Below are 15617 nucleotides of genomic sequence, written 5' to 3'. Positions count from 1 at the left end.
TTTGTTGTTGTTGTTGTTTTCTTTTCTTTTCAAGTGTAATCCTGTTGGAGAAAAAAAAATAACAAAACCCACAAACCAAGTTCTTCAACTGCTCAAAATTAAACATTTCAGTCCCAAAGCAATGTTGTAAATGTTAGTATAGAAATACATAAACACGCACATCTTTAAAAAAAGAAAATGACATCCTTTCATCACAAGATGTAGCAAGAACAGAACATACTTAGAACATACTTACAAGGTTCTGATCTTCTAAAGAAAAAAAAAGTACAGAGAAAAAAAAAGCAGGTATTTATTTTTAAACCACATTTCTTAAAAGTTTTCAGGCATTTCCTCAGGACTGATGCTGTTTGTAGGACAATACTGGAGACAATGGCAGAATTGGCGAAACTGGAGTCGTAGCAAACACCTGATTCTGAAACACAAACATTTTAATCCTACCAAACACCCAAAGAAAGATGAGGAGAATGCTGACATACTGGATCCAGGCAAATTTAATCATTTCCCAAAATCCTGGCTGATATTTACATGAAGTCAAGGAGCATTAAAGACGACACTTCTGATACACTCACTGCAATAACTAAACAAAAGAACTCAGAGGTGGAGAGGCACTTCAGTTTGTGCAACAAGTACAAAGCCTTTGAGTCACAGAAACCTCAAAAAGCCCTTGACCACAAAAAAGCTAGAAGAATGCCTATCATAGAAGATGTCCAAAACAACTCTGTGGAAAGTGTCTATGTTGCCTCTACCTCACCAAGAAGTAGGTATTGGTAATTCTTAATTCAGGTAAAGAAAAGTTGTGAGGGACGTGCTCTAAGTTTTTTTTTTTTTCTAAATACAGGCCTGTTCTTGTCTGAGAAACTAAGCAAAGAACATAAGGATAATTACTTTGGAGCAAAAAGGATTTTTTGGTTTGTTTGCACATGCAACAGATTTGCCTCATCCACTGCAGGGCTATCATTTGCTGAGCCTACAATGCATACGGGTTTCTGATTTGCTTTAGGTCATAAAATGCAGTAACACGATTTGCCTGTAGCAGTTACAACAGCTACAGGATTAAAGAACCAGACCAAAACTTAGTAAGGACGTTCAGAGTGAACTGTTAAGAAACTGCCTTAAAATATCATTTTAGTAAAGCAGAACAGCAACAGGGATTCCCTGTAGAAAAAGACAGAAAGGGTTTTGCAAGCAAAAACATTGAGGGTATGCACATGCAAGGGATGGGCAAACAAGTATACAGCATATGCTTCATTGAAAAAGGAAAAATTTAGGGACAAGTCTAAAAGAAAGTAGTGTTCATTTGGCCTGTATGTGAAGGCTCAAATAATACTATCCAGTATTTCACCATTAATGCAGCTTTCTAAGGATATAAGATAACTTCCACCGGGTAATGAATAGTGGCATCAATGATAAATGGTGTATTTGCTGCTCTTCCAGTCATCCAAATGGGGTTAGGATCTGAAAATACTGTCGTCACTAAAACAGGGAAGGAAAACATCCAAGTGAATGGTCTTTTCAGTTCTAATAGAGAACTCAAATCCTTAAATAACAGCTACTAATGTGGTAACTATTGCTGTCCTGCAGTTAGCAGCTATACATTCAGGCTTACCATTTCTATCTCGATACGCTGCAATGATGTTTTTTAGATCATAGTCACTTGCAAAAGGACTTGTGCCATTGACCACAGACACCTGTCACCACAAGGAGATATCTGCATTATTTGTCCACTCTTCAGGAAAGTAGTTTTACTGAGTTTCTTAGGCAAAGTAACTGTGCCTTGTAAGAAATCACAAACATTAGACTGAATATCTGAGCACAAAAACCTCTTCTGCCCTCCAGTGTAACAAATAAACAACAGTTCAAAAGTTACAGGGTCCACTCTATGTATGTGTACAAATAATTAAGGGGTCATTTATGGTAACAGGAGAATAAGGGAGAAATTTACAGATGAAAAAAAAAAAAAAGTTCTCACATTGTATCTGGTATCTAGCCCACAATGGTTAAGTAATTGCCTCTGGTTCAGTTTCAGGTCTCCATTCGCATAGAGCTGAGATCCCGGTACAGGAGAAAAAAACTGAAGAAAAGCCATGCTCTGCATCACGAATGTCGACATTCTCTGAAACAGTGAGCACATGAGCAGAAAACTTAGCAAAAACAAAATCACCCACAGTTTTCTACCAATTCGTATCTATAGAATTTCTCCATAGATAGGATTTTGTTGACATGAATGTTTCAAATTATTACATTATTCTAAAGAAGGGAGCATCAAAAAATAAATATGAATAATCTTTTATAAATGAACTAGCTCTGTTGTTAATTAACTAATTTTGTTAACTGAAATTCCACAGATGATTCAGTGAAGTCAGTGAAATAGTTTAATGACAAAAAACAAAACAGTGGCTTGCCATAACATGCTTAAAGCAGTAAGATTATCAAACACTTTTACTGGAGTAAAACTTTGAAATACTCAGTTACCAAAGCAAGATAAGGACTCAGACTTTGTTACAGGCCAAACAAAGAAGATTCTCTGCACTCGTCAACCACTCAATCTGAAGGGAAACGTGCACATTTACATAAGATGAAGCACTGTTAGTACTGGAACTTTTCACATACTATTGATTGCAGGCTTAATACTTCAGCACATAAACTCAGGACTGCAAGGCTTTTACTCTGTGATTCAGAGTAAACACAGCACGGCAGTGCTTGCTAAGTTTTTTCCATCTGTATTCAGCAAGTTTCTTTGATAAATTAAACCTAATCTTGCTAGTAAAATTTCCTTGCCTGTCTCTTCATTGAAATCTATAACACATTTTATTGCTCTGTACTATTGCTACTTTCACATACTTCCCAAGAATTCTCTCTGCACGCGGTGTCTTACCCGCTCCCTTTATGTATTAAACTGCCACCTGATCCTCCAATTCAGAAAACCACTTGTCAAGACACAGCAGTACTTAAGAACGCACAAATTTCTGCGTACTGCAAGACTCTCAAATATTTTCTGATAACACCAACTCCAACATGTATCATTGTACATCTCTGTTCTATATGCTACACTAGAGATCAAAAGAATATACAGAAGCAAACCAACCCTTCTCCCTGAAAAAAAAAAAGAAAAAAAAAAAAAGCCATCAATCTCCACAACAATGAAACATACCACAACAGAGAGACTAGCAGGGGAAAAAAATAATATAAAAAATCAGGTATGTTACTAAAATCTCTCAGAAATTTTAAATGTGCAAAGATTCTTTGCATAACTATTCCAGAAATACTATACTGGGTCTATGTGTCGCAACGAATAAAACAAAAAAAACGCTCACATAAAGGTGGTAGGAAAAGATCAAAATCAGCTGAACACCAACTACGTGCTCTGTAGGTTGTAGTGGAAGCTCTAATTTAAAATGCAACTGATCCGTTTTGCCATCTTGATTTTTGTCTTCTTCTCTAGTCTAAAAGGAGCAACCAGACTTTTATTTATTTTAATAGAGGAGTTCCTGTTAAGAAGAAATACAAAGAAAAGTTAAACTACAGATTTCTATAACTGCAACATGTACATACAAAGAAAGCAAATAAACAGCATAGTTAGAAATATAATAAAAAACTACTTGATTTTAAAGACATGAGATTAGAGAGAAGAAGCCTTAATTCTGTATCACACAATGCACTCCACAGGAAAAGAAAAGACTTTCCAAGAGCTCTTCTGTCTTATGCTATTCCAAGCATCTTCCCCGTATGCTACAATCAATATCTTAACACTAGATCTTCTGCTACATCCATGTGAATGCTTAATCACCTCCAGCCATGGCAGCTCACTCTTAATAGCTTCTTTATACCACGTACAGTTCCTGGTGGTAAGCCAAGGCTCGCTGTGCTTCTGTGCCACTCATGCCCAGTACCTCAGCAATTCGCAACCATAATGAGGAAGCATAACAGAGCTTTCACAGATAAATAACTACCACTCCTGAATCCCAGAAGGAACAATAGCTGCAGGGGAGAGACTATATGCTTTGAAAGCATGTTCCTGCATTCAAAAGCAGGGGGCTACCTGCAAACTCCTACAAGCTTCAGAGTATAGTAAGCCTTACAGAAGAGGGGGTGGGAGCGGGAAGGAAGAAAAAGAAAAGGAAGAAAAACAGGAAAGAAAAGCCAGCAATTAGCTTTAGGAAAATAAGCAATGTCTGCCTGCCAGCCAAACAATGAAAGGAAGCCAAGTGGACTGAAAGCCGCCTGTCCGAGGCCAACGAAGCCGCATAGCGCGGGGCTGAGGACGGAGTTCCCCGACTCCCTGCCCACCGCCGGGCCGCCTACCGACACGAGCGGGACGCGCAGTCGGTCCTCCTGGAGCCGGTTGAACGCTGGGAACGTGCTCCATGCCAGGAAGCTACCCGGGCCAGGCCCGGTGGTGGCCACGAAAAGTACCTCGTACCGGAAGCGGACCGTGGGCTGCTCTCGGTACGCGTTCTGCTTCAGCCAGAAACCTGCGGGCAGAGACGGCGCGAGGTCTCAGCGCGGCCCCGGGCAGGGCTCCGCGGGGCTGGGAGTTGCTCACCGTGGCTCCTGTAGGCCACCAGCAACGGCGGCACGTAGGTGAGCACGGCGATGAGCAGCAGCGCCAGCACGGCAGCGGAGCAGAGCCCAGCTCGGTAGCGCGTGTGAAGCGTTGGGTGCGAGAACAGTTCCACGCCCGCCATCCCGCGCCCACCGCAGCGGCGAGCACTGAGCGACCGAAGCCAGGCTTTCCCACGCGCCGGAACGGGCGCGCCAGCCGGTGAATACTAATTCGCACGCTCCGGGACGGACGGTTGCGGCGAAGCGGGGAGCGCCCGGGGACGGCAGCAGGAAGGAAGCGAAGGCAGTCGCTACGGCGTCGGGACCCGCAGCGCGACCACCGGCATCGCCGCGACACCGCCGAACGGACCGCTCCGCGGCCCCGTTCCCCCCCACGTGACTTCGTGCCGTCGGCTGCAGCCCCACCCCTCCGTCCGCGAGCCGGAAGCGCCGCGTTCCAGCGGTCGCTAAGGAACCGCCGAGCCGGAAGTCCCGCCTGCCGAGCCGGGGCTGATTTTGTTGTGACAGGGCCCGTGACAGCCGCAGGCCCCGCCGCCTGGCTCGGCTCCCTTCTTGCCCGCACCTGGGCCTCGTCGCTGGCTCTGCTTCCCGCCCATCTCGCGCCATGAAGTGGATGTTCAAAGAGGACCATGCGCTGGGTAAGGGCTGGCCCGGCGCTCCCCGCCGGCGGCCTCCTGTCTCCTGCGTCGCTGTCCGCACCGGGCCTCGCAGTCGTGCGCGCTGCGGCGGGCTCCCCGCGCCGGCGTGGCCGAGCTAGGCGGACGGTCCCGCGGTTCTCGACGAAGGGCGGCGCGGCGGTGGTGAACGAGCTCGGTGGCCGGGGCCGCGTCACGGAAGGCACGACGGCTGCGGTGCCCGCTGACTGCTGTGCCTGCCGCGCTGCTCGCTCTGTGTAGGACTCTGACTGCCCTGTTACTGTGCAGTAACTAACTGCGAGTTTTGTTCACAGAGCACAGATGCGTGGAGTCGGCAAAGATCCGCGCCAAATACCCTGACCGTGTCCCGGTGAGTAACCAGGCAGCTTTGATCCAGAACCTAGAGGCAGAGGTGGATAAGCTGCCTGCATCTTGCCCTCTATTCTTTGACTGGATCCCACCAAGTAAATTCATTTTCCTTTTTGCCACCTTTGATGTTTTAAAGAAGGCCCAAAGACATGCAACTAGTCCAGCATTCCTTCCTCTGCCCTAATGTGCATTGTCAAATAAGCAACAGTGCCTGATTTTCCGAACACTTACCATGCATGCCTATAGTTTATCAGTGATTGCTAAGAACTATTGCATCCCCAGCAAAGACCTTGTAGAATCATAGGATGAGCTGCTCCATCAAAAGAGGGGTGGCCAGCAGGGACAGGGAGGTGATTGTTCCCCTCTACTCTGCTCTTATGAGGCCCCATCTGGAATACTGCGTCCAAGTCTGGAGCCCCCAGTACAAGAAAGACAGGGAACTGTTGGAGAGGGTCCAGAGGAGGGCCACAAAGATGATCAGGAGACTGGAGCACCTCCCTTACAAAGACAGGCTGAAGGAGCTGGGTTTGTTCAGCCTGGAGAAAAGAAGGCTGCGGGGTGACCTCATTGCAGTATTTCAGTACCTACAGAGAGCCTACAAAGAGGAGGGGAATCAACTCTTTGAAAGGGTGAGTGACAGCAGGACAAGGGGAAATGGTTTTAAGTTGAGGGAGGGAAGATTTAGGTTGGATGTCAGGGGGAAGTTCTTTACATAGAGAGTGGTGAGGTACTGGAACAGGCTGCCCAAAGAGGTTGTGGATGCCCCGTCCCTGGAGGTGTTCAAGGCCAGATTGGATGGGACCCTGGGCAGCCTGGTCTAGCATTAGGTGGGATGGTTGGTGGCCCTGCATGTGGCAGGGGGGTTGGAGATTCACGATCCTTGAGGTCCCTTCCAACTCTCGCAATTCTGTGATTCTGTGACCACAATGATCATCGAGTTTCAACCCCCCTGCTATGTGCAGGGTCATTAACCAGCAGACCAGGCTGCCCAGAGCCACATCCAGCCTGGCCTTAAATGCCTCCAGGGACAGGGCATCCACAGCCTCCTTGGGCAGCCTGTTACAGGGCATCACCACCCTCTGGCTGAAAAACTTCCTCCTAATGTTTAACCTAAACCTCCCCTGCCTCAAGTTTAAAACCATTCCCCCTTGTCCTATCACTATCCACCCTCATAAACAGCCGTTGCTCCTCCTGTTTATATGCTTCCTCCAAGTACTGGAAGGCCACAATGAGGTCTCCTCAGAGCCTTCTCTTTTTCAAGCTAAACAAACCAGTTCTCTGAACCTTTCTTCATAGGAGTGGTGCTCCAGCCCTCTGATCATCTTAGTCGCCCTCCTCTGGACCCGCTCCAAGAGCTCCATGTCCTTCCTGTAGTGGGGGCCCCAGTACAGTACTTTCAGTGTCTTGAAGATACATTCTGTGTGATTTCAAGAAAGAGAGTAAGTTCTTTACACCGTGACAGTCCTCCCTCCTGGCTAGATGAGGGAGGTGATTTTCCCATACGTATTCTGTGCCTGTAACCAGCCTTACCTTGGTGAATCCGTGTCATGCAGACCCAGTTGTTTGAAGAACCATTGCAAGTGGTGACTCCTTTCTGCAATAATACCTACCTGACCGCCAAGTAATGGATGGCTTTTTCACTCTGTAATCCTTTTTACCATGTTTCAGTCATGGAGGTGACCATACTTAACACCCTAGTAATACTCTTAGCAACAGTTAGCAACACGTCCACACTCTCAACCTGCCTACTTACGAGTAAGATTTTCCCCATCTCATCTGATGACATTAGTTTCTATTAGCACCATTCCTATCTGACCTCTTGGTAACTTACTAGCATACAGCACAACACAGAAGAAAACCTCCAACCGCATTACCTATGTCAGCTGCTGAATCAAACCTAGTTATGACATCTCCAGATGTAGTCTGGCAAGCTGATCCAGTCCTTGCCATTCTCCATTTGGCTAACCATAAAACATAGTCTGTAGCACACTAGTAACAATATACCTTCACAAGCATACATTTGTCCATTTCCAAGATGTCTTTCAAGATGAAAAAAAGAGACATTGCAACTCACGGTGCATGTTAGAATTACATGGACAGCAACGGGGAACAAGGTAACAGGAATTAAATCTCCCAAGTGCATCAAGTGCATTGTGATGCTTTGTTTGAGCAGATAAATATTTTCTGCTTGATGTTTCAGATTAAGCCACCTAACTTTTACAGAGTAGTTGGTGCCTGTAACAATCAGAAAGATCAGTCCAATGGAATGGTGATACAGGAGGTGTAACAACAAAAACGCTAGTACAATAGAAAGATGTTATAAGGGAAGGAAAAAAGGACTGCTCACCTGACTCTGAAGATCTGAGCTCACAGGGGAAAACTTCACAAAGAAGGGACCTGCAACCAAAGATACTTCCCCAGTACCAGTCAGGCCTTCAATGAGGTCTGCAGCCAGGCTCCACCCCTTCCAATCCCACAGCTGAATTGCCTTCACCTGTGCTTCCAGGGCTGACCAGGTCCTTTCCCCAAGTGCTCAGTCAGTGCTTCAGGCCATGATTCAACAGTTACCATACAGTATCAAATACCTTTTTTTTTCATTTACCAGTCAAAGATTTTTTTTCAGACTTAACGCACATTTCCTTCTTTTCGGCTTATAGTTTACATCCAGAGTGATGTAGATCAAAGGGAATTCAGTTCTCAGCTGCTGTATACAGATATTTTAGGGGCTCAAGCATTATAAAATGTATTAAGATAACATACGAACAACTTGCCTTTGTCTCTTTAGGAATGAAATGGGAGTAGAAAGACATTCATGCTTCCTAAGCACTGCTATTTTAAATTTGCTGGGGGATCAAGTGCTTGAAGGGTAAAAGGTATCTGTAAGCTTTTCTAAAGCAGTTCAACAGTAGCCTTGACTCCCAGCTTTGAAGGTTTCTTCATTGTGAAGTTAAAATGTCTGGTGGATTATTGCAATGTGTTTTTTTAAGTATCAGTTGTTAAGGCTTGAATATTCTGTTCAGGCTGTTCTTTGTGTTCTTTATGGTTCCCACATACTGTAAGGGCCAGCTAGTTTACCCTCCTGTTTCTGTAGACTCAGTTGTAGAAAATAAGAAGCTTCTCCAAACCATAGTATATTTTGTACATTTATCTGAGCATTACCTATATGCTGTAGCAATGGTGAACGCAGATAAGCAGTGGAGATGTGGCAATTTCTTGTCAGCTCTATTTCCCCTCATGCTGTGTTTGTCCTTCAAGGACTAGTCTATGTGGAGCAATGACCATCAGGTCCTTTCTAGACATTATACTTAATTCTCCTTCTGATACCTGTTGCTTTTTGCTTTATTTGTGAACACCTTGCAATCCGTCCTTTCCGTGGTCAGTTTCTTAATTTCCCTACATACGAGTAAAATACTCTGATGCACAAAGAAGAGACTAGCATCTGGTAAGACAATAAGAACAAGAACAAACCATATGCTTTAGAGTGCAGTTATGCATACTCAGAATAGCATGTTGAATTTTTTTCTGCTGTCTTGTGAAAAAATAAGTACATTATTGCAAACCTGAGTCAGCAGACATTCTGAAGTGGTGATTAGCATGGGTAGTTGTTTTTCAAAGTAGTAAACAAAAGCTTGTTGATGCTGTAAACACCATCATATTTAGGCATCTTTGTTTGGATCCCATGTGCCTTCTTTTCCCAAACTCTTCCGGTATAAGCAAGAAAGTGCCAAGTTCTTATGTCCAGGCAGTATAAGAGTTTGTGATTTTTATTTTTTTCCTCTTACAGTCTGCATATCTCACCTGGCTCTTTCTCATATGTAGCTAAAACCTACATTTTATTAGCATGGTTTCCCTGTCCTCCTGTTTCTTCATCCGACCAACTGAAGCTGTAATCATATGATCTATTGTATCAGATACATACATAGCTGGATTATCTATCAGTGTAAGTTTGGTATGTCAGAGGCACACAGATAGTATCACATAACAGCACATTTTTGGTACTTTGGTAGAGTGCTCAGCTGACACCATTGGCAGACCAACTGGTACTCCATGGCACACTGAAGGCGTGCTTCATTTTGATGCCTTGGCTTAGAGTTTGGCAGAAACACTGACTGCCTAATTGGGAGATCAGTAATCATTGCCAGATTGATTATACAAACCCAGACAGAAGGAATGTCAATTCAAAAGCAATGCTGCAATGGTAGAAATATGAGCATGTGTCTATGGCAAGCAATTTACACCAGAACTCTAAGAATTTTGACTGTATTCAGATAGAGCATGGTTTCTTCAGCTCTTCACTGCTCCCTGGCGTATACCTCTGCTTCTGCTTAACTTGACAGCTTCTGTCATAGTGGTACACATGTGATGTACATACGTACGTACCAGTATATGCTGTGTTATGATACAGTACATTGCACAGATTAATACGAAGAGCTTTAAAAAGAACTTAATTTTGGAATTTTTTACATGGAAGCCCAAGAGGTATTTTGGCATTTAGGACTTGCACACAGCAGGTGAAATGGCAGATTAGATTTTAGACTAGATTGGTGGTTTTCCCTCTCATTCACATTGATTTTTAATTTTTTCTATATCTTTTGTTATACTCCATATCAGGGCAGTTGGCTCTGTCATGTATTAGGAATTATTTGAGGCACTATTCAAAGACAGCACTTGTTTGAAGAGTGGAGGTGGTGTATATATTAAGCCTCTATTTCTTGGTATTATAGACCTGCCTGTTGCAGACTAGAATTCTGTGCAACAGAAGATCTCAATCAACAAGGTTGCTGAGGCAATGGAATAGACAGTCCAGAGAAGCCATGGATGCCCCATACCTACAGGTGTTCGGGGCCAGGCTGAATGGGGCTTTGGCTAACCTGGTCTGGTGGGAGGTGACCCTGCCCATAGCAGGGGTATTGAAACTGAATGGTCTTTAAGGTCCTTTCCAACTCAAACCATTCTGTGATTCTATCATTAAATTGACTCCTAGCAGGGCTGTATTTTATTTTTTTTCCCTCTAAAGCTTAATATCATCCTGCACATGGGAAACTTAAAGAGTATTTTGAAAATTAGCTGGCCATGTTTAAACACAATAGGATGTTACTTGAGTAAAAGTAATTTTAGATCTCCAGGATATGAGAAATAATTTTCTTAAAAAAAGCGTATGTTTTTCAGGATTCTTTTGGGCACCTTGCATCTTTCTCCCCCTGCTCAGGCACAGGAAATTTTGAGCCATCGTATATATGAATGTGGGTTTCGGCGCAGCTGTAAAATCAGGTTGTGCAGTAGTGAGTCCTGTCTCTCATTATCAAAGCTGTCTATTCATATCAGTCCTGAAAAACCTCACTTTCACATATGTTTTACAGGTCATAGTGGAGAAGGTATCAGGATCTCAGATTGTTGATATTGACAAAAGGAAATACTTAGTTCCATCTGACATCACTGTGGCCCAGTTTATGTGGATCATCAGGAAGAGGATTCAGCTGCCCTCTGAGAAAGCAATATTCCTCTTTGTAGACAAGACTGTCCCACAGTCCAGGTAAGTAGCTGTTCACTTGGTATTCAGAACCATTTTAGCACGGCTGTACATATCGGAGGAACAAAAAAAACCTTCCTGAGGATTTGTCATCAATTTTGGAAGGCATTTGGTCACATTTTCATCTTCTTGTGATAATGACTTTTTTGGTCACATATATTGATAAACATCTAGTTCCTCAAGCTCAGCTGAAAGTTGAATGTAAAATACATTCTGATTATTTACATTGCAAGAAGGTAAACTGGAGTTATGACATCATAAATATCAGATAACTTCTCCATGTGGCAAAAAAAAGTTGCATGTTAAATGCTCAAAAGCCAAGACTGTAAATTATTTTAAAAAATCATTAACCTAATTCTGTCAGCTCACACAGAAACTTTTTTTTTTTTTTAATAATCTTTTCCTATAAATAGTAAATGCAAAGTAGAAGTAATGTGAAAAACACTGCTCTGTAGAGTAAGCATCAGTGGTTGTCTGCTACATACAGAACAAAATATGGTATTAGCAGCTATTACAGCAGCTTGCTATACAATCTATTTTAATAATATCTGAGGAAATAGAATGTGGTGTTACTTGGTTTAGAGGCATTGTTATTCTTGTTAACACCTGTGTAACAGCACCTCCAGATAACCTGACCAGACTCAGCGAGAAATATTTTTATTTAATTCATGATACCTCTGAGAATCATAGGACCTGTGAGGACCACCTTTTCTTTCTTCTCTATTAGGAACGTCTTAGTTCCATCTTCTCAGTACTGTAGAACTGCTAGGAACAAACAGGAAAGGAAAAGAAAAAGGGGCGTGTTGTATCATCTCAAGCAATGATGATATCACAGCTCTGCTGAAAATACAAGGCATTGAACCTCCAAGCTGATGTAGAAATAGTAACTTTTGTTAATAGGTAAAAATGTAACTGGTCAACAGTTCTGCCCCTTTTCTAGGCCAAAGGTACTGCATAGACGACTCTTAACATCCTTTTCATCCAGAAGGTTATCTACTATTTATCAATTTCCATCAATTTCAGGTACTGTCTGCAACTCTCCCCAGCTCCTTTCCTTGTGCACTACCCCTTTCTCACAGGGAAAAAGCCATGATTGTTTCCCTGTCACCCACATTCAGTCTGTATCTTTCAGTTGATTGGCCTTTTCTCAGACACTCTTGGGAAGTTAGAAAAGATGATCGAAGGAGCGTCTATGCAGCTGACTCACATCAGTCACTGTTTCATCTGTCATTCACAGACACCTGAAGGAGTTGTGCTGGCCAAGTAATTGCTTGAGTTTGATTCTGTTTTCATAATACAGTCATCCCACAAAAGACTACTTAACCTGCGAAGGGCCACAAGCCTATCCTCATAAAACAAATGTTCAAAAAGTACTAGTTTCTAACTGCTTTGGAATTTTGGTAGCAGCACTACTTTATAGTCATCACTTCTTAGCAGTATAGACAAAAAACCTTTTTACTTCTCCAAACAACCTGGACCCGAAAGAAACTGTCCAGAAAACAAATTTGATGAATTTGAGACCATCAGAACAGTCAAGGCAATAGCACATGGAGGGAGAAATCAGGTTGTTTACTCAAGAAGCAAGGTTTCAATGTGGCTGCATTCATGCTGTGCTGTCACGCTCTTAATCTTGCTGTTAGTCATGGCCTCAATAATGTATGATTCAGAAACTGAAATACATCCAGTGACTAATTTTCAGTATAAGGAAGCACTTTGATAAACACATTTGTGATGTACAGAAGTAACAGAAATCTAACAGAAATGCTCCAGAAAGAGAGCACTGGACCATTTTGTGAGCACAGATGTCAAATGCGTTTTATATGTTCTTATTTACATACAAACTTAATGTTAGCTTTTATGAAGCCTTGTTTATGTGAGGTTGAATTACCATTTGCAATGGTCATCTTGCAAGAAAGCTTTTTCTCTTTCCCCCCCTTCAAGCTTAACTATGGGACAACTTTATGAGAAGGAGAAAGACGAAGATGGATTCTTATATGTTGCCTACAGTGGAGAGAACACATTTGGTTTCTGAATGGTGGATCTTGGCTACTATACCATCCTGCTGTGTATCTTGTAAATAGCTGATCATTTTCTGTTCTGACATCCACAGAAGTTCCTTCTATATACATGCATTTGTAACTGGATTTATTTCCTAATATAGATAGGTCTTGTTTTATTAGACTGTTAAATTATGAAAAAAAAAGTTTTTTGTGTTTTTTTCTCATGGCTATGAATTCCTAGAGCCTCATTCCTTTGGGAGATACATTTACACATTGATTAAATAATAAAGCTAAGTAGTTGGGCTTCTAAGACATGGAAAGAAGAATGCACATTTATTCTGTTTTGAGATGTTAAGTTTGTGAAAAATGAAAGCATTGCATTAGTATTGGGAACACTGGAGTTGCTAGATTATCCTAAGCGGTAGCAAGATGTTGATCATGTTAAAACTGCAATAGTATGTACCTCTTTCTCACTTAACAAACAATAAAAATTCCTACCACAGACAGTTCTGTTATTTCTTTACCTTGGTCAGCAAATTGGATATCGTATTTACTAGACAGTATACAACTGCTTACATTATTTACTATACACTGTGCAGCTTCTCAGCATTTAGGATACGGATAGTGATAGAGAGAGGGAAGGGGATTTACCTGTAGGATCTTAAATCTAATAGATTCAGAGCTATTAGATCTAATCAGAAGAAAAGCCAGGCCTGTACACAAGCTATCAAGAGAGAAGTAAATATTGTGGGCTTTGAGAAGCTGGACCTACGTGACAAAATCATAGCATATAAAGAAAGGGCACCTTGAAGAAGGAATAATACTAACAGGGGACCAGAGAGCTGGAGAACTGGAAGGAACAATTTGTACATTAGAGAGAGAAATAATTGGTAAGGCGCACATATTAAAACAGTTGCATTAGCACCTCTTAAAAAAGAGACCAAAAACAAAATCCACAACACACAGCAGTAGTCATGCTAGGGGCATGAACATGTAAACATACATCTTTTCCAAGCAAAAAGAATTAGTAGGTATTTTAAGGATATTATAGAATCAAGTATGTGAAAAAAGCAGCTTTGCTCTTTTGAAATAGAGAACTAGAATTAGAGATGCTGCATGCAAGATAAAGACTTAAAAGACTTAAAGAATCACTTCCTTAGTCTATGAGCACTACTGCTGAAGCATAACATAGCAAAAATAGAGGTTTTACCATTAAACCATAACTGTCTCTACTTAAGAGGCAGTTCAGTCAGAGGTTTGCTTCTATGAAACTGCAAAATCAAAAACAACAAAATCAAAAACAGTTACCAGCACAATACTAGAGTTCATGCTCTGACAAGAAAGGACAGAACTAAATTGGAAAAGTGGCATTGCTTTTAACTTCATGAGTCAAAAAGAGTCACTAACTCCAGTTTAGGTTCTTAATGTTTTATGTTTCTTAATAAAATGTTTTTTATTTATTCAAATTTAAATTTATTTATTTATGCTAAATGGTTTAGAACTATACTTTACTTTATGAAATGTTTCCAGACATAGGAAACACTGCTTTCTAAGTGTAAATCATACTCATGCTGGACTCAAGTTCCCATAAAGCCACCTTATGCCTAGAGTTACGTTTGGCTCTGCAGGTCCAAGAGCTACTGTATAAAGACTCCTCCATGAAGAGACTGGAACTTGTGGAAACCACACTGTTCTGGTGCTTTTTACAATAACAGTGCTGCATGTGCTTATTGCATCTAAGAATGCACTGTTGATTTTGGTAAACCTTTCATTATTTGAAATAGCACACTGTACCTAGGCTTACAGTACCACAATATAGCAGTACCTTAGTAAACATTCTTTCACTGTTTCTTCCATGGGTTCATTCCACCGCCCTTTCAGTGGATTTTGTAGACTGTTTTCTCTAAACAGAATTTTTGATTCAGAATTAAGTGGCTGCAGCTTGCTTCCCATCTGTAAACCATGAATGTTACAATGCCCTTGTAAGGATATTATTGATTTCCAGGACTGTTATGCTCTGAGAAAGAACAGTTAGACTGCTCAACTACATTTGGTGGCCAGTTCTAACATTTTTCTTCCCTCTTTATCAGTAGTAACTTTCCAGCAGTAACTCACTCTGTTTTCAAAGCTTATGCCTCAAGCATTTCCTCCAGGTGCAGTTTCATAACCAGCTAATAGTATGCAATCAACAGAAGGAAGCATGGCTCTTGTGCTTACTGGATTAATTGCAAAGCTGGCAATGCCTAGCAAAAACCCATTTTGCTTGGTTTGTTTCTCCACTAAGACAGTAATTTCAATCATTTTTCCATTTACTTTGAATGTATTCAAAACAGTAAGCATTCAAGCCAGTGTGAGGTGAGCAACAAAAGTACAATTTGAAGATAATAACTTTGCTTTTTCAAGGCAGAGGGATGCTACCATATAGTCTTGTGGAACTGCAATCTCAAATGGATAATAGTCTACGTTAGACCTGGCCAAACAGTTGTTTTTGTTCTGCTCCTGACTTCCTTACTTAAAAAT

At 41.8% G+C, this 15617-nt stretch overlaps 2 protein-coding genes across 2 annotated transcripts; one reads left to right on the top strand and one right to left on the bottom strand.

The window, feature by feature from the left end:
- Positions 1–331: 331 nt before the first annotated feature.
- On the bottom strand, positions 332–4969 carry TMEM231 (transmembrane protein 231). Its single transcript, XM_031615580.2, has 7 exons — positions 4544–4969; positions 4303–4472; positions 3315–3443; positions 1970–2113; positions 1607–1688; positions 1368–1473; positions 332–521 (listed from the first exon to the last, which is right to left on the bottom strand). The coding sequence occupies exons 1-7, from the start codon at positions 4683–4685 to the stop codon at positions 332–334; spliced, it is 963 nt and encodes a 320-aa protein (XP_031471440.1). The 5' UTR covers positions 4686–4969.
- A 42-nt stretch (positions 4970–5011) lies between these two features.
- On the top strand, positions 5012–13599 carry GABARAPL2 (GABA type A receptor associated protein like 2). Its single transcript, XM_031615581.2, has 4 exons — positions 5012–5201; positions 5513–5568; positions 10928–11100; positions 13039–13599. The coding sequence occupies exons 1-4, from the start codon at positions 5168–5170 to the stop codon at positions 13127–13129; spliced, it is 354 nt and encodes a 117-aa protein (XP_031471441.1). The 5' UTR covers positions 5012–5167; the 3' UTR covers positions 13130–13599.
- Positions 13600–15617: the final 2018 nt, after the last annotated feature.

The sequence above is a fragment of the Phasianus colchicus genome, chromosome 13, assembly GCF_987193195.1.
Source record: "Phasianus colchicus chromosome 13, bPhaCol1.hap1.1, whole genome shotgun sequence".
In the NCBI taxonomy this organism is placed as follows: domain Eukaryota; kingdom Metazoa; phylum Chordata; class Aves; order Galliformes; family Phasianidae; genus Phasianus; species Phasianus colchicus.
Note: the sequence above shows the minus strand (reverse complement) of the source record. Positions and strands in the feature narration are given on the sequence as shown.